General features: G+C 42.9%; 1 protein-coding gene across 2 annotated transcripts; it reads right to left on the bottom strand.

The window, feature by feature from the left end:
* Window positions 1-929: 929 nt before the first annotated feature.
* Window positions 930-22,013, bottom strand: F10 (coagulation factor X). 2 transcript variants are annotated; one of them, XM_073350307.1, is made up of 8 exons: window positions 21,822-22,013; window positions 18,216-18,376; window positions 15,865-15,889; window positions 11,632-11,745; window positions 9,384-9,515; window positions 7,192-7,487; window positions 5,802-5,919; window positions 930-2,363 (listed from the first exon to the last, which is right to left on the bottom strand). In XM_073350307.1, the coding sequence occupies exons 1-8, from the start codon at window positions 21,898-21,900 to the stop codon at window positions 1,816-1,818; spliced, it is 1,473 nt and encodes a 490-aa protein (XP_073206408.1). In that variant the 5' UTR covers window positions 21,901-22,013; the 3' UTR covers window positions 930-1,815. The 2 variants fall into 2 exon arrangements, with proteins under 2 accessions (XP_073206408.1, XP_073206413.1); XM_073350312.1 differs by lacking the exon at window positions 21,822-22,013 and having other exon boundaries at window positions 18,179-18,291.
* Window positions 22,014-23,170: the final 1,157 nt, after the last annotated feature.

The raw sequence follows: 23,170 nt of genomic DNA, 5'->3' as shown, positions 1-23,170 counted from the left end.
GAGGAGAAGAGGCTGAGAAGCAGGACCTTGGGGTGGAGCAGTGTGTGCGGCCTCGGGCCAGGTGCTGGGGCCCACAAAAGATTAATTCAGCCCTGAGGGTGCTGAGCACCCCCTATTTTTTTCAGTGGGTGCTTGAGCCCCAGAACACCCACAGAGTCGGTGCCTAGGGTGGGGACTGTATGACCAGCACCCCACATTGAGTAGGGACAGGGCTGGGTGGGAACAGCATTGCCTGCACATCATCCCCACTGAAGTTACAGCAATAAGTTTATACAGTTTAGGGATTTACCTAGAGTATTACCTTTCCCATGAAGGCCTCTGTGTAGGTCCTTTTAAGTGAGATCCTCAGGGCAGCCAACCAGGGGTCATCCTTAAGAGCCATAATGGCAGGAAGCAGAGAGCAGGCCAATGTGTGCGTGGGGGGGGGGGGATTTGAAGGAGCTGGTGCAGAGACCCTAATGCTCCCGGGGATCCCCTAGCATTTGTCAAGTAGGGGTTGGATCCCATGGCGCATTATGTGTGTGGGTCAAACCCTACCTCAGGTGGAACAATTTGGTGGGAACTCCATGATGGCCTCTGCTGCAGGTTTTATCTCAAATGGAGCAACTTACAGCTCAAAATGTTTGCTGGACAAAATGCTAGAAAATTTGACATTTTGAAGAGAGGGAATGAAAAAAGTATTGAACCCCCAGAACTATGTAATTTGATTACAAATTAATCAAAGGCCATAACAGAGTTTCACTTCTTTATAAGGAGCCCGTCATCTTGTTATGTAATGACTTATTTTTAAGCTGTGGGAAGAGGCCCATATTTATTCTCCAACTTGACATAAAGCAGATGCAGTGTGTCAGACTCAGCTGTTTGGGAGGACACAGGCTTTTTCTAGTCTTCAAAGAGATTTTGTTCATATATATATTTGCAAACGCCTATTTACTAAATAAATATAGATAACACTTTATTTTGTTGGTAAATGCAGATATACAACAATATTGCATTTCTATAGAACATGCATTTCACCTACAACATCCACATTAATACTAAATTAATTAATTAATTGTCCACAAAAGAAACAAGAGTGATAAAGTATTTTAAAAAGAGAAACAAACAGATATATGATGAATATATATGATTTCTGGATAAGAATCAAGTTTTTTTTCTATTGACTGTACTCTATGTTTAATTGAAACATAGACATTTTGTTTCTATGAAATACCCAGTTATTTAGTATCAATTGTCTAAGATTTATTTGCTGCACAGTTTTAGCAATGAGTAACCTCTCTGCCTTCTTTAGCTTTTTAATGTGTGTGTATGTATGTGTGTAAGTGTCATTTGGAAGATTAGACCGTTTGCCCTGAGGCCATAAGGCTTTGGAAATGCTCTGTCTAATTTCAGCAATGACCCACACCTATTTTTAGATAAATGCTATTTGTACATTTGTCTTGTCTCTCCCACTCATTATAACTAGAGTATGTTCATCCAAACAAACGAACAAACCCACAACAACCCTACGTTTCCTACAGATCAATTTGGAAAACTGTAAATCAGGAACCCGAAGTGGAATCTAAAAAAAAAAAAAAAAAAAAAAACCACAATCTTGTTTCATGAAAGTCCTTAAATCAAACAGAGCATTGTTTTAAGTGCAAGTACGCATGCTGAAAACCATGTGTTAACTCATGAAGAAACAGTGTTGTAACTCTCTAAAGGAAATAGGAAGCTGTCTGGAAAGAATTTCAGCAGAAGTGCTAAAAAAAACTGAACTCTTATTTATGGATCAGCTGAGTGTCCGAAACATAATGCTAAATTAATTTCATATAATTAAGGGTTATGTCTTAATGTCCTTCTTAGCCAGCCTTGGAACTTTGACACTTTTGTATACACTCCATATTTGCCTTTCCTTGCACATCCTTCTCCCCAGCTGACTATACCAGTAACAAAATAGGTGTCCTTGTATTTAGTAACATGTGGACCCCCACTGTCTCCCTGACATGCATCTTTAGTTACATTGTCATAGCCAGCACAGAACATGTTTTCTGTGATCGCAAAGTTAGTAGTTTGCTTGCATGAATTTCTATCAATATAGGGGACTTCAAGCACTTTAAGTTTGTTGGATACCCGTCCATGTTCAAAAAGACGTCCAAAACCACTAACAGTTCCAGATTTTTGATTCATCAGAATTTCGTTAGCAAATTCCACATCAGGAAGGCATGCCGGGATAACATACCGAGAAAACTTTATAGGTTCCTTTAATTTTATAAGGGCTATGTCATAATCATAAGTTGCCAAAACAAATTTACCATGTACAAATATTTTTTCCACAGAGATCATCATTTCCGTGTTTTCTTCCTTATCTCTGTCCACTTCCCCTGTGTGAAATCATTAAAAATATAATTATTATGAGACACAGTACAACAAATGAAAGAAAACACTTCCTAGAAAAACTAAGGGACCAATACTCCATGGCCTTGCACTTTTTGTAGTCTTTTCTATGGGCAAATCAGATGGACAATCCTTCCAACCTGATTTGGGAGCATTTTACTTGCACTTTGCACAGGAATAGATGACTACAGAAAGTGCTAAACAAGTGGCGAGTTAGGACCTTAGCGTTAAAATGTTGATTTTATTTAGGAATGTAATACAATGTTTTGTTCGCCATTGCCTACCACTTGGGCCATATAGGATAGGCATTCTCACAAGTGTAAATGGGATTTGGCCCTTTATATGGCAACATACAAAATAATTTGGAAACACAGCTTCTTTGTGTTTCAAAATTCTTTAACATTCTCGCTATCAGCAAAAAATAACAGTGTCCCACATATTTTAATGTTGTTGCATGGGGTTTCTTTGGGAACTGGATGGGTTGGGACTTTGGGTTTGATAATGTTTGTAAATTTTCTGGCTTGCTGTTGTACAAAGGGCATTATTTGCTTTTGTTGTATAACTACGAACTATATTTTTGGGAGCCTAAAGCTTGCGATGAGTTCTTTTTGATAAATTAAAACAACAACAACTATTGAACAGGTCATTTTTAGGCCTTTCCAAATTTGCAGCATATTTCAGATCAATATCTAAATGTTGTCAAATACATATATTATTACCACCTTGATGCTATTTGATGAATTCTCCAAGGTTTGGTCTACACACAAAGTCACATCAGTTGAAGTAAAGGTGTGATATTAAACTGATTTAGCTAAACTAGTGCATCTTTATGCATGTATGCTCAGGTTTAAACGTAATTTATATCGGGTGTAAACTAAACTAGTTTAAGTTAAGTCTAAACCAATGTAATATTGTCCACACGCAAAGTTGTATTAGTTTAGGCAAACTGGTTTAACATCACACCTTTCGGTGTACCTTTGTATGTAGGCAACTTCCCAGAGAGAGGGGTTCATCCACAGTCAAGCCGCCACTTCTACATCTAAGAAGGTATATCTGTCAGACCTTGAATCCATATGAAGTACTATAGGAAGGGGTTCTACAGCTTTTGGTCTTTCTGCCAAGACCCTCTGGCCCACTGTCTGTAAGTCTGGTCTGGGCTTCCCCAGCTGCAGCATTCCTGGGAAATATGACCGTCTTAGCTGGCTGCAAAAATTCTCCAAGATAATCAACTCCTACTCTGTTGAGGGTTTTGTAGATTGGCATTAGGATTCTGAGTTTGAGGCAGAAGCAGATGGAGAGCTGATATTTATGTAATGCTATGGGAACCTGAAATATGATTTTAATAATTTATAGATAAACAGATATGATCCATTGTTTATATATAATAAAGATCCTGTGAAAAAAATTAAAGACCCAAACAGAAAAAAGCCCCCATAAAAACCAAAACCAAAGATTGATAACAATGCAAATAACCTAATTCTGAACTGACCACCTTTGTACTTTTCACGTTTTTGTGTGTATTTCCAAAGCACCTTTTGCCGTAGTATTTGTGGGCTCTTATCATTTATTTAACAGAAATCAATATTTCTCAGATTTTGGAATACCCTTCTCCCCAGCTTCCTCCAAATCTACGAACTGCACAGGGCCCATCCCTAAGGGCAGGGTGGGAGGGTATGGTAGACCAAACAGGAGTCAGTCACCAGAGGGTAACCAATACTTACAGGGTGGAGCAAGCTTACAAAAAGAGCATTGTGTGTCGTCCATCACAACCTGAAGACGATGGCACTTGGACCCTGGCTTATCTCGGTCAGGAGTGAATTTCATAGCTGAGGTCTCTATTGAGACTGCCTAGCCCCTATCACTCTCAGAACATGTCTACACAGCAGCTGGGAGGGAGGTGTGATTCCTGGCTTGGATAGAGACAGACATACTAACTCTGCTTAAGTTAGCGTATTAGAAGTAGTATGATAGCTGTGGCAGCATGAGTTAGCTAGCTGCTTGACTGCAATCCTGCCTGACCCCTTGGGTATGTACTCAAGCCATCGCTCGTGCTACCACGGCTCCACTGCTATTTTTACTGTGCTAGCTTTAGGGTGACCAGACAGCAAGTGTAAAAAATCAGGACACTGGTTTCTTTTTGGAAGGGAGGAGTAATACTTGTCTATATAAGACAAAGCCCCTAATATTGGGACATCTGGTTGCCCTAGCTTGAGCAGAGCTAGTGCATATACGTCTACCTGACCTGGGAGTCACACCTCTCAGTTGCTATGTAGGCATATTCTCTGTTACCAGGGAGCTTTGGGTCAACACACCTCTACTGATTGCAGCTGCTGCAGAAGTCCATAAGGGATGAGGTAATCTCTGAAGGAGCTGGGTTGGAGCAGACCACTGGCTTATCACTATCACCTATGTACTATATATGGCTTGCAGGAAAAATGGGGTCTGTTCAGATGGGACAGACAACTCCTCCATTCTGGCTTTGGTTTAATTTGTAGCTATTGTTTTGGAATGGGCTGCTTCTTTTTCTTTGCTCCTTTGAAGACTTTCGTATTGAAGAATCAATACGAGGTTTTAGAGTGTGATCTAAAGATGGTGAGGCAAGGGCTCTTTCTTGCATTCTTTTGGAGAGTGTTCCAAGGTCTTGGAGGTGATTTTGTATGTGAACTAGAGATTAGATACTGCTATGCTGGCTTTTTGAAATGCACCAGGATAGTTGCTGAAGTGGTACTCTCTTGAGTACATCTTCAGTGTGATTGCATTGATTTCTGCCAGAATTCATGGTCACAGCAGCAGTGCCCAATGGTTCATGGTGCCAAAAATGGCAGATATTATTCTATCATCAGAGTAATTTAACCTCTGTCCATCACCACCAGGAGATCCCCTGTCAGTCTCACCAGTGCAGTTTCAGAACTCTCCCATCGGCTTAGAGCGGCTACATGGGAGACCATACAGCGGCGCAGATGTGCCATTGTAAGCTCTCTAGTGTAGCCATAGCTTAAGTTTCCTTTAGCTTAAACCTGTTTCAGTTAATTCATCTTAACTTTCCCGAGTGTCCTAGTGTAGCTAAAGCCTGAGATTTCAGAGTTTCTGGCTGGTAAAGAGGGTGAGATTTTGGAAAAGGCATATTCTTAGTATCTTGAGGAGAGAAAGGAGGGGTAAAATTGCTAGAACTATTGTTCTTTATCATGTCCACATAGTTCACCAAGAGGAAAAAGAATTTCCACTGATGCCAGCTACAAAGTGAATCACTCATTTCCGTACCAGTCCAGGGACAAATTGAGGCAATCATGATAGCTGACAAGACAAAATGAAAATCTATGAGGAAAGAAGTAGAAAGCATCCTGCATATGGAGATTAGAGGACAGATTGTTAGTCATTAATACCTGTTCTTGTACTAAAGGAATAAAATAATAACAGTCACTTACCGACAACAACTTTAATGATTTTAGATTGGTTTATGCAGTGAGCTGCAGTAAGTATATAGAACTGGTTCAGAATTGTCCCTCCACAAAACCCTTCCTTGTCTTCATTTATTAGAAGAGCCTGCAAGGAGATAAAATGGATGACTCCAGAGGATAGAAAAACATAAGAATTCATAAATAGCTGGTTAAAATTAAAGCAACCGTTCCTTCATAGGTAACAGGTTTTTACATACTGTACATACATACAACTACAATACATACACCCGGTGTGTGTATATACAGGCAGTCCTTGGACTTATGACAAATTGGTTCCTGAGAATCGCATCGTAAGTTGAAAACATTGCAACTCAAATCCCATAGGAACACTGTGGGATCGAGCATCAAAGTCGGAACCGACATTGTACAGTTGGAACGGGATGTCAATTTACAAACGTCGTAAGTGCTGTTCCGTCATAACTCGAACATCATAAAGTCAAGGACTGCGTGTATTTGTATCTGCCCAGCAACAGTATATATACACCCCTGCTGTCGTTCAAACAACCCCCCAACTTCTCCAAGCCATCATCAGAAGCAAGCTCCCTACAGGCCAGGACACACCAACTCAAACTGGCATCAGAGCCTGCCAGAACAGATGATGCAAAACCTGCAGATGTATCCCCACTGCTACAATGATCACTATCTCCCACAACACACCTTTCAAGATCCGTGGGTCCGACACGTGCCTATTACAACACGTGGTGTACCTCATCCAGCGCACTAAATGCCCCAACAACTATGTGGGTGAAATCCGACAGTCACTACTCTTCGAATTAACACACAGAAAAATGATAAAAGACAAAAATACCACATCAGCTGAGGGTGAACACTTTTCACAAAGGGATCACTCTATATCTGACCTATCAGTCCTCATGCTCAAAGGAAACGTGCACAATACCTTCAAAAGACGAGCCTGAGGACTTAAATTCATAACTATCCTAGAGACTAAAAATCATGGACTGAACAGAGACACTAGATTTATGGCTCGCTGTAACAATTTGTAACCCATTAACCCACAGTCTCTCTCCCCACCCCTCCTGCCTTCAGCCCAGCATTTTTTGTTCCTTCTCCCCCCCTGCCCCATGACTGGAGAGCTGGTAACAGGCCACCTCACCATGAATGGTCCCTCGCAATGTGTGTTAACTACTTATACTAAACAATTTGTTCATCTGAGTACATTTCCCAGACCTGAGGAAGAGCTCTGCGTACGTTTGAAAGCTTGTCTCTCACCAACAGAAATTGATGCAATAAAGGATAATACCTCCCACACTTTGTCTTTCTAATATCCTGGGACCAACACAGCTACAACATTACTGTGTATCTCTCTATGTGTAAGATATAAAACATATATATTTACCTGCCATGGACATTCACCAGGCAAGCAGTCATTACCACCTACTATCCTCGTATGAAGGTTTGGAGACACGTTAGTTTTAGGATCATTCTCTGTTCTATTGGGAGCTTTTGTTTCATTCTGAAGAAGAAGATCTGGACTGTCTGCGATACTGGTGATGTTTCTGTGGCTTGTCCCATTGTTGCTATACAGTTCATTGGGGTTGCCATCTTGTTCACTGGTAACACTGCTACTGTTACCAAATGAAATCACTGACCTCTTTTTTCTCTTCACATAAACTTTCCCACATGGGAAAGGCTCTGTAAGGACAACGATGAAAAGTTAGGATTTGATGTCCTAACAATACGGTAACTTTAGACATTTAAATGTACACTAGTCCCTTCAGGACAGCTAAGTTGAGTGGAGAGTTTCATGGTTAGAAAGCTCAATATGTGACCTTTCTTGTTCTTCTATTCATTTGTAATGTCCAAGTACATTTATTGATGTTTGTTTTTTATCCTGAACAAACGATTTCAGTGCACTTTTTTTTAAACTTCCAGAAGCTCAGCATTCATAAGAAGTCCTACAGTAAACAAATGTGTGCCTAGGAGGGAGGAAAATGATTTGTATGTAAATAGGTATCACTTTCAGGGTTTCAAATGTTTGTATAAATAATAGAAAGAAGAGAAAACATACTCTATAAATGACAAAAAAAAATAGTGTAACCATGTCCTTTAAAAGCTGAATCATTTACCAGGTTATCTTTAGAACAGCAGATTCCATGAAATTTTTCAAGACACCAGCAGGGGCTTGGCAGACAGCACAGAGCCTAAGACCAGATTGGACCAAAACCAATCGCATTTCTGTTGTTCTAAGGCATGTCCACAGTGCTAAGTTTTATGCACAGTGCTCAATTTCTATAGAGACAATGGTGAGCAAACAATTTCACTGAAAGTATGCTTTCAAAATCTTTAAAATGAAATGTTCTCAATTATTCAAATTGTTATGATTATGCATCCACTCTTACAAAAAATGAGTATTTGGGCAAAGTGCTATATTTTAGGACTCATATGACTCCTTTAAACATAGGTGTTTTTTTTTAAAACTTATAAAGGATGTCATAAACTCCATCATTTATTCTGATTAAATAAATTATTTTTTAATTTAAGATTAATAATATCTGAGGAACTGAATACCATCATTGTTATGTAAGTAGAGCTTGGTTGTTTTATAAATAATGTAAGTGTATATTAATTTATAAGGTTAATCTATATTAGTATGACCCAAGCAGTTTATAAATGTAGTATTTTGTGTTCACTTTTTTTTTTTTTTTTAAATGGACCAAGCTCTACTTGAGGGAAAACTGTTTAAATGAGAAACAATTGCAAGTATAGTTTTCTGTCACCTGTGCTCTCTGTGCATTCAGATAATCACTATGGGCCATATCTTGCAGAAGGATGAGTGTCTTTGACTCCCATTCAGTTGGATTTGAAGGTGCTCAGCCCCTTCCAAGGATCACAGGCAGGAGGCCTTAAAAATGCGAACTAGGCATCACCAGTGCCAAATCCAAATTGTTCATGCCACCAAAGTATCCTAGACCACCAAAAGGCTGGTTTTCAATATACTAGAAATCTCATCACCATCTGCAACATCAAGTGGCAGGACAGGATCCCCAACACTGAAGTCCTTGCAAAGTGCCAAATCCCTGGGATCGAAAGCATGCTCATCAGAGCTCAACTTTGCTGGGTCAGACACATGGTCCACATGGAGGTTTCCCTTATACTGAGAGCGGCACTCTTCTGCCAACTGAGCACGGGAACCTGCTCTAAGGGTCAACCCATCCTCAGGTATAAAGACATCTTGAGGGCCAATTTCATAGTGTGCAAGATAGACATTAAAACCTGGGAACTCTTTGCACTGGGCAGACCCTGATGGAAGGGTCTGTGCCATGAGGCCACATCCACTTTTGAGGAGTGGCGTGTGAGGTCTCTGCAGAAGACAAGAGCATGTCGTAAAGCCAGCACCTCAAACCCTCCCCCCAGTGGCGACTACCCTTGCAAGACATGCAACCACATTTGCAACTCCCCGATTGGACTTGTTTCCCATGTGAGAAGCAATAAAAACCAAACCAACCCAGAACTCAAGTCAATACTAGCTGAACTCTCATCCATCAAAGCAAAGTGAGTATCCATCATCATCAATGCATTACTTCATACCTGTCGGAATACAAGATTTTTCATCTGGTCCCAGAATATAGCCAGTGGCACAGAAGCATACAACACCGTTTCTTTCAGGTCTGCAGAAGTGGCCACAATCGCCATTGTTCAGCTTGCAGTATTTTGGTATAACTACATAAAAGACACATGTGTGTGAAAATGACAAAGAAATGGTGACTTTATAAAGGCATATGCAGTTGATAATTCTTGTAAATTTGGGCCAGAGCCTTTGTCTTTTTCTTTGCAATGTTTCAAACATGCCTCTGGCAGATGCATTATTCCTCATGTTGCAATAGTGCCCAAAACGTGCTAGACATTTTCAAACCACAGATGAAGACACAGTCTCTGCCCCAAAGAATGGATAGTTTAAAAAGGCAAAGACAAACAAGTGGTGGGGGAAAGGAGTATAACATACAAGCAAAGAGATCAGGGTGCTGGTAGGCATGTTATTCCTCCCTCCCCTTATACTTCATATCCCTCATTGTTCTCCCCAAACCAATTCCAGGCCTCAATTCCGATAACCTTCACCCTTCTCTCCCAGCATTTGAGAAACATTACCCATTCACTCACAAGATAAATAAATAAGTGGATGACTTTTTCCATTTGGTTATGTCTACACTACAGCCTATGTTGACAAAACTTATGTCGCTCAGAGGTGTGAATATTCCACCCCCTTGAGTGACATAAGTTACACCGACAGAAGCATTTGTGTGCACAGCAGAAATTCTCCTGCTGACATAGCTTATGCCACTGGTGAAGATGGTTTTTTTTATGCCAAGGGGAGAGTGTCTTTACCAGATATGCTGCAGCAGTTCAGCTGTATCGGTACAGCTGCGCTGTGAAGCACTGTACATATAGAGATATCGTTAGTTTCCTGTAGCTGTCCCAGTAGAAGTGAGTATTCAGGAAGGATTTAGATGAAGAGAGGGAACCTCAAGGAGAATGGGGTGCCCAGGATAGAGAGTCACTGCATTATCTTCTGTAAATCAGTCTCCCCTGATTTGCCTCTTCCTCCTCTTGCTAGACAATAAGTAGTGTAATACCAGATGAATTGTATCTGGGAGCGCAAATAAAGTGCTTTTATATTAGTTAGGTCCTGCAATCCTTACTCATCCGAGCATTCTTACTGAATTCAGCCTGATTGTGAGGTAAGTATTACCCACATCAATAAGGGTTGTAGGACTGGGCACCTGCTTTGCAACATTAACAGAAGTTTTTGAGCATTTTTTAACCATATCTATTTGCAAAGACATGGTAGTTTAATGGCTTACTGCACTGGCGTAGGTCCTAAGCCAGTGTGGCAGAGCTCTGACCTTGTCCCCGTGGGTCCCGCGCTTCCAGGCGGTTTATGCTAGCTTCAGAGGCTCACTGCAACCTTCCACGTAGCCCTTTTCTCTCTAGGACCAGGGATACAGTCTACTGAGCCTTTTTCATCATAAGCCAGCAATGGAGGTTGGTGAGAAAATTCCCACAGTCTCTGTTGCTACTATGGCCTCATGCCAAAACAGTTTAGCCTCCTGTCCTGACAGGGACCTGTTTTCCCCTCCCAGGAAGTGTTTCTGTAGTGGCGGGTTGAGGGGGGGGCGCGAACCTGGGCCTGCCCTCTACTCCAGGTTCCGGCCCAGGGACCCTAATGATAGCAGCTGTTGGCAGCCAACCTTTTACTGCCAGAGTTGCTATATTTCCCTGGGCCACTTCCCCACAGCTCTCCTGCTTCTTCTTTCTTTACCCTTACCTTAGGGCTCCCTTACCAATGACTTGAGGGTGTCTTCATTAACCAGCCCTTCAATCACACTTCCTCTCCCCTGGCTCCTCCCTGCCTGACTGGAGTGAGCCCTTTTATATTATCAGAGGGGCCTTAATTAGAATCAGGTGGTCACATTAGCTTAATGGCCTCACCTGACTCTTTGCAGGTTAATTGGAGTCAGGTGTTCTTATTAGCCTGGAACAGCCCCTGCTCTGGTCAGTCAGGGAACAGAAAACTGTTAATCCAGTGGCCAGTATATCTGCCTTCTGCTACTCTGCTGTAGGCTTCGCCCGCCCACTTCCTGGATCCCAATAAGGCTAGTCTGCTGTACCCAGCTGGCCTGGGTCTATTACAACAGGTATTGTTGGTTTCAGACCTGTCAAAACTTTCCAACCCATATTCTATCATTTATTCCTTAACTCTAAGGAAATGAGAAATATTGTCTACCCATTGGTTCTTTGAATATTTCATCACCATCCTACAGTAAAAACAAAAACCTACCAGATTCACAGTTTTTGCCCTGATATCCATCCAAGCATGTACAAGTGTATGTGCCAATTCCATCTTTACACGTTGCACCATACTGACAAGGATTGAGTTTGCACTGGTCCCCATCTACAAAAAGAGGCCACAGAAGCTTTTAAGATACAGCATAAACATTTTTATTAAGATTTGAAGTATTCCTGGATGATGAACTTTGTTACTGTCCTTTTTGTTATTTGTATTTAAAATGTTATCTCAAGATAACCCTATGAGATTTAAAACTGCATTTCCCAAAGGGTCCTAGAGCAACAGTAAACAATGACACCTGGAATACAGTTTAATATCATGCACTAGCCTTATCATGCATGTACATTTTGTGCTGCTTTGACATTTGTATGTAATGGATCATGTTCCGAACAGAAACAAAATGTTCAAAACTTCCCATAAACTGGAAATTCCCGAAAATTTTCATTTTGGAACCACCACCACATGGTGTATCGAAATGAAATATGCTCTGCGGACCCTGGCAGCCCCTGACTGAAATTTACATGATAATTGCCAGTTTCACAGATGCCTAGCACTGAACAGCGGTTGCGAAAGTGACAGAATTCCTATGCAAGCCCACCACACAGATTGCCCCAGGCTGGGCACCCCAGGACTTCCAGGGTCTCAGGCCAGCTGGCTCCCTGGGCAGCCCAGCTGTCAGGACAGCTGTATCACTAGGTTGTGGGAGTTGGGCAGTCCAGCGAGCTGGCTGGCCGGGAAGTTTGGAAGCACTGGGGCCCCCAGCCCAGGGATAAACCACATGCCAGGGCTGCCCCAGAGGTGCAGCTCCTGAAACATGTCCCAGGATTTTCAGGCTCTTAGCTCTGCAGCATGGAGTCTGGAAGCCTTGAGAACCCCATCTTGAGATGGAGCTCCCAGGCATTCCAAGATCCCTACTTAGACTCAGGAACCTAGATTGAGATCCCCTGGCTAGAGCCTGGACTCTTAGGGTTTCCATGCTCCCCAGCAGAAAGCCTGGAGTCCCTGAGAACCCTGGCTCAAGCCAAGCCTCTCAGAGCTTCCAGGCTCCCTGATGCAGAGCTGGGAGCCGAGCCAGTTTACAGCAGGTGCTCCCAGGCTTACATTTCATGGCAAGGAGCCTGAAAACCCTGGGCTCCCCAGCAGCCCCCAGGTGAGCTGTGGTTCAAACAAGTGGTTCACTGAAAGTTCATCAAACCTGATAAGTTTCCGCAAAACATTTTGGGTTCCAAGAATTGGTATTTTCTGACAAAAGGCTGCTAGAAACTCCTGACCAACTCTACTCATGTATTGTAAAGCATAACTCTGCCTCCTACAGAAAAGGCTTCGATACTACTTCATTGTCAGAGAGTGCAACATTTGTGCTGAGGGTTGTGAAGGCCAGATAACCCCAAAGATCTTAGGGGACACCCAAAATCTTCAGATAACAGGAGAGATGGCTCAGGAGTGTCCCCTATTCTGCTGGTATTTTTCCTTGTATTATCTAGCCGTGGTATTGCAGTCCCCAAGCAATCAAAATCGTGAGTCAGGCCCCTACAAAATCATGTGATTGGCTGAAAATTCATGAGATTTAAAAAAAAATTAATAAATTTGGTGTTCCTATGATTTGTCTTGCAGCCATTGAGCCTTTAGGGGTCACATTTTCAAACTCTTCTCCACGGCCACGATGTTTTTTTTAAAATGATAACTGAGATTCTTACCTAATCTGGGGTTTTAAGAAAAACACCAAATATTGTGACAGTTGACACCCCTGCAGCAGGGACGCAAAGACAACCACGAACATGGGAGTAGAGTGGTATACCTGCAGTGCTTTATTACTAAATTACCTCCCCTCTGTGCCTCTTTGAACTTGGGCTGCCACCATTATCCCCTGTCTTCCTCTCCTTGGGCTGCCTCTTTACAGGATAATCAGGAAACCAAGTGACTTTCCGGCTTATCTGCCACAGGGTCATAACCACAGTTAACTCGTTTCCCATTCTTAGGGTATATCTTCACTGAAGAGTTAGCCTGGGCTATAGCTTGGGTGTTGCCCCAACCCCTGTTCTGTCTACACAGAAAAACCTCTAACTTGGTCCTGAAGGTGCTTTAGGCCTGTGCTAGCAGGCATGATTGAGAATATAGGCTTGAGCTTGGGTTTTGCTTCAGCCTGGGCTGGCAACCAACCTACTTTGCAGTGAGAATGCAGGCTTATCAAACCCAGGTGCTGCTGGACCTCTAAGTTTATCCACAATTCTACCTGGACTGTACTTTCTCTTCTACCTCCCCGCTCTTTCTGCGCTGTAAATCACCTACACTGGCTCAGCGTATTAACCCTACATTAGTCTGCTCCATTTTTGCTGAATTTCCACTGCGTTTGAACTGAGATGCAGTTCAAGAAATCCTCTTCCTGCGCTGCCAGTTGGCCAGAAGCGGACACTGGCCTTCTGGTAAAGATGTGATAACAGTAAGACCCATCCTTTGGGGAAATGTACCCCAAATGACACTTTTATGTCTAGTGGACAGGAAAGAACCAGAGGAGCAGAGAAGTCAGCCTGGTATACTACAAATCACGTTGTGGTTTGCAGAGTGAATTCCGTAATGACATTCTTGTTAAAAGTGCCTGCTGCCACATGCTGTTTGATTTCCCTTTCAGAACTGTCTGTATTAATGAATAGCTCTGATTGGAAGTCATTTGCATACAGTATTGTTCTCATGTCACTGCCAGACAGCAGCTCTATGCCAGGGGCAGAGAGAGAGCATGCTCACCCTGTGAATGAATTCATAGAGCAGCTCAGATTAATGCACTGCTAAGAACCATGGAATATCCCACCAGAAACCCATCCCAGCACATGGGTCTGGCACAGTTGGTGCTTTGCACTGGGGATGCTCTACCTGGGCTAGGCTAGCTTGCGCTAACTCTGCAGTGAAGACATATGTGCTGTCCTGTGTGTGTTGGAGGTAGGGTTACTACCTTTGAAATGCAAAAAAAGGCAACCCCCCTCCAAGGCAAGTCCGCCTCAAACAAAAGGCAACTCCACAACCCCCGCTTCTATAGTCAATTACAGTATCTAGAGAGATAATACACATAGATAAGATTGATCATATTGCACATCTCCTTGCTCTCACATGACTCATACCCTCTCTCACACACGTGCGGTGCGCTTGCGTGTTGGTGGCCAGACAGCTGCCATATTTTCCAACTGTTTTGATCTGTTATTGCTTAAACTGCGCAAGTGGGAACACTGCAGCTTCTTTAGCTGGACACAGAAGCCTTTAACATTAGATATCCCAGTGTATTATGATAATAATGTAAATCTTTAGACCCATGTAAAAAAAAAACCCCAGCAGATTAAATTATTTTTCTGGCAACTGGCAAATCCATTAAATAAAACCTGGCCAGGCCGGTCAAATACTGGCCAGGTGGTAACCCTAGTTAGGAGTGATGAGGAAGGCCAGGTGCTTCTTTGCCATCATGAAGAAGACCCTTGGAATTGGGTAGGGGAAGATTTGACTTAGTGAACAAAGGAGAGGCGCGATGGGGTACGGGTACAGGAAGCCAATGGGCTCCTTTTAAAATCAGAAAATGGTAAGTAGTGGTGTCCCAGGGCTTGGGAGTGGTGTGCGTGTGAGATGTGTCCTTTAGGTTTGAGTCTGGGGAACTTGAAAGTCCAGACCTAAGCGAAAGGGCTGATTTGCTGTGAAATCCCTGTGTACTGGACTCCACAGTCCCGGTTTAATAAATTACTAAATCAGTAATGGTCACCATGCAAACACCATTGCAAACTGAAGCTTCTAGGGGTCACACAGCTGCGTTGTTTACTTATCAGTCAACAAATCTTTTCTTTTTCTTTTCTTTTTTTTTTATAAAGTGTGTTTCTCTCAGGGCTTGTCTACACTTACCAGAGGACTGGCACTGTGGCGATTGATGCATCAGCGGTCAATTTAGCGGGCTAATGAAGACCCACTAAATCGACCGCAGATCGCTCGCTTGTTAACTCCTGTACTCCATCTGACCGAGAAGAGTAGGGGGAGTCGACGGGAGAGCATCTCCTGTTGACGTTGCATAGTGTGGACCCGGCAGTAAGTAGATCTAAGCTATGTTGTCTTGAGTTATGCTATTCACATAACTCAAATTGCATAGCTTAGATGGACTTTTCCCTGTAGTGTAGACAAGGCCTCAGTGTCCAAAATGTTGTAATATATATTCTCTAAGGTTTAAGAACAAAGTACAATTAAAGTATTCCTTACCTATATATTTATTCCAGAACTCATCCTAATGGGGAAAAACAACAGATAGGCAGAGATTAGTGAATCAGACTCTAACACAGAAGCTTTCATACAAATATACTAAAAATAGTTTTGTTTAAAGACACAGTTAAAGTGGAACTTCTTAAGTTGGATGTAAATACAGGCCCTTGCAGTGCAGTGTTCTACTTTAACTGAGTCTTTAAACAAAACCATGAAGTCTAGACATTTTTGTATCAGTGAAAGTTGAGCTACTCATCTAATAACCTGATCCCAGAGGGGGTTTTAAGAAAAAAAACCCACCAGATACAGGGAGAATTGGCAACACTGCAATCTATGGTGGGAGAATATGGCCCTGGTGATGTTTTGTATCTCAATTAGCTATGATCCTATATAAAGTTAACACTGAAAGAAGGCAAAGTGCTATTTTTTTCCTCTCTCTCTCATGGCCTCTTTTCTTTCAGTTTTCCTGGTTAAATATATAGCTTATCATCATATATTGCTTCTTGTAGATGTTTGCCACAGCTGAGCTAACATTTCTTAATTAGTCCACTTCCTAATATTTTGTGAATTTCATAGTGCAACCCAAACAATGCTTTAACAGACCTTGTTGCCTTAGGAGAAGAATAGTTGTAAGAAGTGAACTTGTTTGACTTCATGGAAGTTATTTGAATCCTGTGGTGGAAGAATAGGGCCATAATGCTCAATTATAAAGAGAAAAGTGACAACAACCCATGTTCAGGTCACAGTCAGCCTGAAGATCCTCCCCTACACTCCATTTACAATCCATAACCCGAACCACAATCTTCCCTTAAAATCCTCCTATGCCCTATGGCTCAGAGCAGACTCCCTATTTTCTGCCAGGGATACAGTATAAAATGTGGAAAAAAGAAAAGGAGTACTTGTGGCACCTTAGAGACTAACAAATTTATTTGAGCATAAGCTTTCGTGAGCTACAGCTCACTTCATCGAAAATGCGGGAATATAAATGTTACATCCAAGTTACTAACCTTCAGGCTATGTGGCTCTGCTTTCTTGATTTTTCTCTCACTTTCTGTTCCATCTTGCCTCTACCCTCCCCCTAGTTTCTTTGTGCTCTTCCCCCAATGCCTCACCCACCTTTTGAAATACGTCTCCTCACCAAATTTCACTCTTTGCCTTCCAAACATTTTGTGTTCCCTTCTCTAGTCACCCCAATCCCCTGAAGTCTCTCTGGTCCCCATCTCTCCGTCCCTCTCCTTAACTCCCACATCTCTTTCCTGCTCCTTTGCCTTTCTCATTCCTGGTTTCCCTACTTGTGGCCTCCTATTTCTTCTCTGGCTGGCTCAGCCTTCTTCCTGCTGCCAAGAGTCAGGGCAAGGCTGGGACTCAGAACATAGGCTCTAAAACTAGCATTGGGATAAGCTTCCTCTCTGGTGAGGAAGGGGACATGGACTCTTCAAGGCCAGCCTAATAGATAACCTTCCTGCTGCCCAAAGGAGTCACTCTCCCTCTCCAAGACCTAAGGGGACGCTTTGGTTTTGCACAGGCAGAAAGCCAGCTGGAGAGTCAGATTATCACATGAGGACACTGAAAGGAGGTCATCATCCAGTATAGTCAGTAAGCCAGGCTGACAAGAACGGCCAGTAGCACAGTCGACCTCAGTTTGAGCCCATGAAAAGACATCAGATCATCGAGTCCAGCCTGCTACAAGGTCCCTGATCCTCAGCTGATGAGCCTCAGCGTAAATTACAGCTGCACAGCAGCAGCTTTATCTTACACCACAGAGACAAGTTCTATGTGGAATAGCGAATCCAGCCCTTAAATGTCTGAGAAGTACCAGGCATTTGAGATAAGCTTGGTTAATATCTTACGAGAACTTTCTCCTCGGCAGTGGTTGCCATCTCAATCAGCCTTCTTGTACTCTTTCCATCTCATTTCAAATCTCATCTGAAGACATCTGTTCTGCCTGGCCTGTATTTCTTAATGCAGAAAGGGGCTCCACTGAACACACGCAGAGCTCAGGAGGGGTTGAGAATCCATCCTTTCAATATTTTATTCTAACAGTGTTAGAGATGCTCTAAGTAGGTCACTGTCTAAACTAAACAGATCAGAACCAGGTAAAAGTGAACAGGTGGCTTTAACATGATCTGATCTGGCAAGACCTGAACTAGGACTGGATGCCTTTTCAGATGTTGTACGTTTCACTCTGCTCCTCTGATATTATAAAACTAAACTTTGCCATTCAGCCCACTTCTAATATTTAAAACAGAAAGAGCTCTAAATCACTCTGTGGGTTTAATGCTATAAGTAACTAGTGATATTAGGGGCCTTTCACCTGAAGGCCTACTTGTTTCATGTTGATTTGTCCTTACAGTTTTCTCTGTGTCTTCGAAGGCTTCTCTGGCTTCTTCTTTTGAGCAGCGTTCCTCATAACATTCTCTTTCAATGTTCCCTTTCTTCAGCTCCTCGAAAAAGGAATTAGCACGCTTTGTTCTTCCCAAAAACTTGTTTGCATTTTCTTCCTGTAAAAACACTAAATGGAAAGGAAATGACATGTATCATTTTAAAACTGATGCCAAAGAACTCCATTAGAAAGGAGTCAATAAGTTGAGTAAAAAAACACATAACAAACCCGAATCTCTTTCTAGGCACCATTACCCAAAGCAGAATAAAAGATTCTGACCCATATGTATCAACTCCTTATGCCAGCAAGGTATATCCCAGTATCCCTCCGAAAAGCCTGTTCAAACAGTTGCCCCTTGACAGGGTGTGGATGGACCCTGAAATTCTGTCTTACTTCACTTAATCTTGAAAATAAGAAAATGCAAATTGCTGCTTACGTTTTGCTTTTTGATTCCCTGCTCTAGCACCAAATAAAGTCTCTCACACACCCACCAGGGCTGCACAGCCCAAGCCAGGTTTCCCACACAGCAATTCCTCCTGGCTGCCGGGGGCTGCTGTGGCACTGACAGACGGGAAGACCATGTCCGCCTGCTTTGTTCTGAAAGCTGGTGAGCGAGCAGCAACAGTGGCTGCTTCAGGGGCTCATTGGCCAGGAGGTGGATGGGACAGAGACTCCAAGAGGAATGAAATGGTAAGACAGGGATTCAAGGAGCTCACGGGTGAGACTGTTCCAGGAGCCCTGCCCCAGCCAACACAATCCCCAAGACTCCAGGCTTTCTCCGCCCGCATCTTCCCAAATGCTCCTGTGCTGTCCCAGGCTCTCCTTTCAGACCCAATAACACCCCAGGTTGCCCTCAATAATATCCCCATCTAATTGAAATGTCAGGGTAAGGTGATTATAATTGCATTCTGGTATTTAACTAACAGTGGCTACATATGAACATTGTGTCTAGCGCAGGTGGGGTCTGAGCTCATTTGTTTTAATAAGAGCAGAGCATAATGGTAAATATTTGAGAATGGCTGCCCCAGAGGTTAAAAGGGCAGCTGCTATTTTATTAAATTGGAGAAGCAGTTCCCACAGGTCCATCTCAGCCACTTGAATGCATGAACAGTGCTGTTACTTCCAGAAGGGGGCAGGAATACATGCACGTAAATCATTATATTATTACCAGAGTCAACTATTGAGTGTACTAATCATCATCAGTTACTGTGCTGTAAACGCTGACATGCTGGTGGGTTTTGATAAACATACTGAACTCAGAAAGAGTGTTTTTCACACCGCAGGTCAGTGGCAGAGTTGGGGCTAGAATGCAAGTCTTATGGCCTCATGCCCTATCCAGTGGATCATGCGGCCTCCCTTGGCATAGAACATGCAGTTCCTGGACTGTTTTGTTGTACACCTGATTATTATTAATTGATTATTTTTATTAACTATGCACTTTAATGATCACTAAGGGAAATAAAGGGTTGTTACAAGGAGAGAGAAAAATTGTTCTCCTTAACCTCTCAGGATAGGACAAGAAGCGATGGGCTTAAATTGCAGCAAGGGCCGTTTAGGTTGGACATTAGGAAAAACTTCCTGTCAGGGTGGTTAAGCACTGGAATAAATTGTCCAGGGAGGTTATAGAATCTCTATCACTGGAGATTTTTAAGAGCAGGTTAGATAAACACTTGTCAGGGATGGTTTAGATAGTACTTAGTCCTGCCATGAGTGCAGGAGACTGGACTAGATGACCTCTCAAGGGTCCATCCAGGCCTATGATTCTATTAATTAGATTTGAGACAGTTGGTGTTTTGTTTTCAGGGGGAATGGCTGGATCAGCCTCAGCAGGCCAGATTTTGCCAGCGTTACCCACATTGGGTAGTACCTTACTGCCTCACGGATTCCCATTGATTTCAGTAGAACTACAGCCAGGATGTGGTCTAACTCTTTGTCAGTGTAGCTGTTGGTGTCTGGCTAAATGATTTACAGCCCATAGTTCACTCATTATCTTGCTTATCCTTAAATTAGTTTTCCTGCTCTGTAGTTGTGAGGAAGTGACAGGAGGCAGCTATGTACTAGTGTGGTTTTAATCGCTAAATGTTGCCGCCACTGCCGATTATTACAGCTAGGAATGGTGTATTTATGACCCAGTCTGTTCTGTCTGTGAGGCTGATCTCTTGCATCCCTAAATATTCCTGCCTCAAAACATAGTAGGCTGTTTGCCTGGTAAAGCAAAACAGTTGAGAAACATGCAAAGAGAGTCTTTTTGGAATCTAAACAGGCTGGCAAAGAAATCGCCCAGGGCAGAATCCTTGGAGGCTGATTTTGTACTTAGGAACTATTGGGTAGTTGTTTGTTTTAAGCAGTGTTTGGCTTGTTGGCAACTGCAGCACAATAGCACTGAGGACTTAAAGAATGGATAAAGGAAAAGCAAATCTTCTGGTCTATTTAAGGTCCCCAGGATGGCCCCCTTTCCATAGGATCTGAGCACCTCAAAGTCTTTAATGTATTTATCCTCACAAGTGCCCTCTGCGGTAGGGCAGTGCTCTTTTGCCCATTTTACAGATGGGGAACTATGGCACAGAGTGACTGACAAAAGGTCACACAGGGAGTCTGTGACGGAGCAGGGAATTGAACCCCTGGCTTCTGGAGTCCCGCGCTAGCTCCCTCTGGTCTCATTTGATTTAGGAAATTATCCACCAACCTGGCAACTCATTCCCAGGAAGCTGCAGAGGATGTACATTCCTTACAAGATGGTATTGTAGCTTTGGGGGCGTACGCAGTTTGACATTAGCCCTTTTTAAATTAAAATATAAACAACAGCAAACACTAAACCCTAAAATGCCTGTCTTCTTGCTCTCCCCTCTCTTATACAGATCTTTATTCCTTTTCCTTCCCCCTCCCCCATTTTGGTTTTTGTCTCTCCTTTCCCTGTAGTGTTCTCTCACAAGCTTATCTGCCTCTCCTCAGACTCCTTTTCACATGCTTTGAAGAAGTCGGGGGAGGCACAGAGGCAGAGACTTCCCTTCCTACTGTCTGGAGCCACATCTCATTTCTTCTAATTGTTGGTTTCTCTTCTCCACTCTCCCATGCATTTCCCCCTTCCCTTTTATGTCTCCATTCCCCCTCCTCCAGTCTGCTGGGTGGAAAGGGACTACCCTCCCTCTCACTAGCTTCTGGGTTGAAGGGTAGTTTTTCTCCAAGGTGGGAGGTGTTGTTTTCTGCCTACCTCATCTCTGTGGGAAGAAACATTTCCTCTCTTTTTTCCTCTTTGCCACAGACAGGGTTTTATCTCCAGGTACTGCCTCTGCCCCACGCTTATCTGCCCCACACCTTGACTGGGAAAACTGAAAGTGTGGCCATGACATTAAAACTCTAGGCAAACCAGTTCATAGCGACAGTACCTGGTGCTGAAACTGATCACACACACGCTGCAGGTATGAAACGCCAACATGTAAGATGTCTGAGACACTCAAGCATGGGGGGGGGGACTTCCCTGGGCTTACTCTGCTCCTGTCCTGCCACATAAGAGCTCATTCCTCACGTAGAACCCCAAACCAGCCTCAGAGGCAAAAAGTCAAGATTCTCTTACCATTTCCTTCAGCTTGCAGGAGACCTGCTATGGAAGTGGAAAGCAGTATGAGGAGCAACTGGCCAGCCATGACACTCATCTGTAGAAAACAGTTTTCTCTCTCTCTTCCCACACTGCAGGGCTGTCACTGACCAAGGTTTAATCAGTACCAGACTTCCTGTTATGTGCTTTGCTGTGCTGTACTTCTTATCACAACAAATAGTATTTATGCATGTTTGGACGTGGATTGTCCAACTTAACATGCTGATTGGATGGCTGGGCCTTTCTTGGCGATGTCATAGCCAGAACTGAATTAAAGAAATCTGGAGTCCTAACCCCAGGAAAAATGAAATGTTCTTCTACTTACCTCTGGCCCTGACATACAGGAAGCGGGAAAGCTGATCTGTATTTATGGGACTAATCACCTATAGATTTCCATGCAAGGAACACTAAAGGGAAGGAAGTCCTTTTCTGAAGTACATTTCTAGGAAATGTTGCATTTTGAATCTAAATTGAAAACATGTCCTGCAGGGTCTTAGCAGTGTGTGTTGCAGGGTGCTAATTATTCCAAAGTACGTGTACAAAAGCCTAGGATCCATGTGAGTTGTTGCATTTCTATTGGTTAGATGGGGTCTGAGTACAGATTGAAGAGGAAATGCTGTTGCAACTAATTCTCTAATCTGCACGTCTGCTTAATTATATGCTCCGGACAGAGTTGTGCAGAAGAAGAGCTGGGGATGCTGGAGTAGGTGAGTTTTTGGAAGCTGGCTATTTTAGTCAGAAAACTTCTTGGAAACTTTTTCTATGCGTAATAAAAGCTAAATATTTTTGAAAGAAATCTAATTGGTTGCTCTGTGATTTTTCAGTATAAGACGACAAAGCTTTTATAGATAGGCTATAAATAGCCTAGAGATGGAAAGGATATATTAATAAGCAAACTGAATAAAAATGACCGGGATGGCAACAAAATAGGCCATATTTGGCTGTCTAAATAAGATGGAAATTTACAGCTAATATTCATGATTAGATGGTTTTGTTTAATAGGCCACTGTTGTCATCCATGCTAGCTGCAAGAGGTGCTCAGAGCTAGGGTTGTCTACATTGGGTTCAACGCTCCCACTGCCTGGACCATTTGGCAGGTGATAAGAGTGCCCTCTCCCTTCTCTTGGTCCAGTGGGGAGGAAGGTTGAAGAGCTCAGTAATTCCCTGACTCCTGTGGAGTCTAGGAATTGACCTGCTCCTGAATCAGACCCCCGAGGTATCCACCCAGTTACCTTTAGTAGTTTTCAGTTGCTTTCTACACCCTTCTCTTCCAGCATCTTCAGGGTGAAGGACTGGACCCAGCTGACCCATTTTCAACAACTTCAGTA

The sequence above is a fragment of the Lepidochelys kempii genome, chromosome 1, assembly GCF_965140265.1.
Source record: "Lepidochelys kempii isolate rLepKem1 chromosome 1, rLepKem1.hap2, whole genome shotgun sequence".
In the NCBI taxonomy this organism is placed as follows: domain Eukaryota; kingdom Metazoa; phylum Chordata; order Testudines; family Cheloniidae; genus Lepidochelys; species Lepidochelys kempii.
Note: the sequence above shows the minus strand (reverse complement) of the source record. Positions and strands in the feature narration are given on the sequence as shown.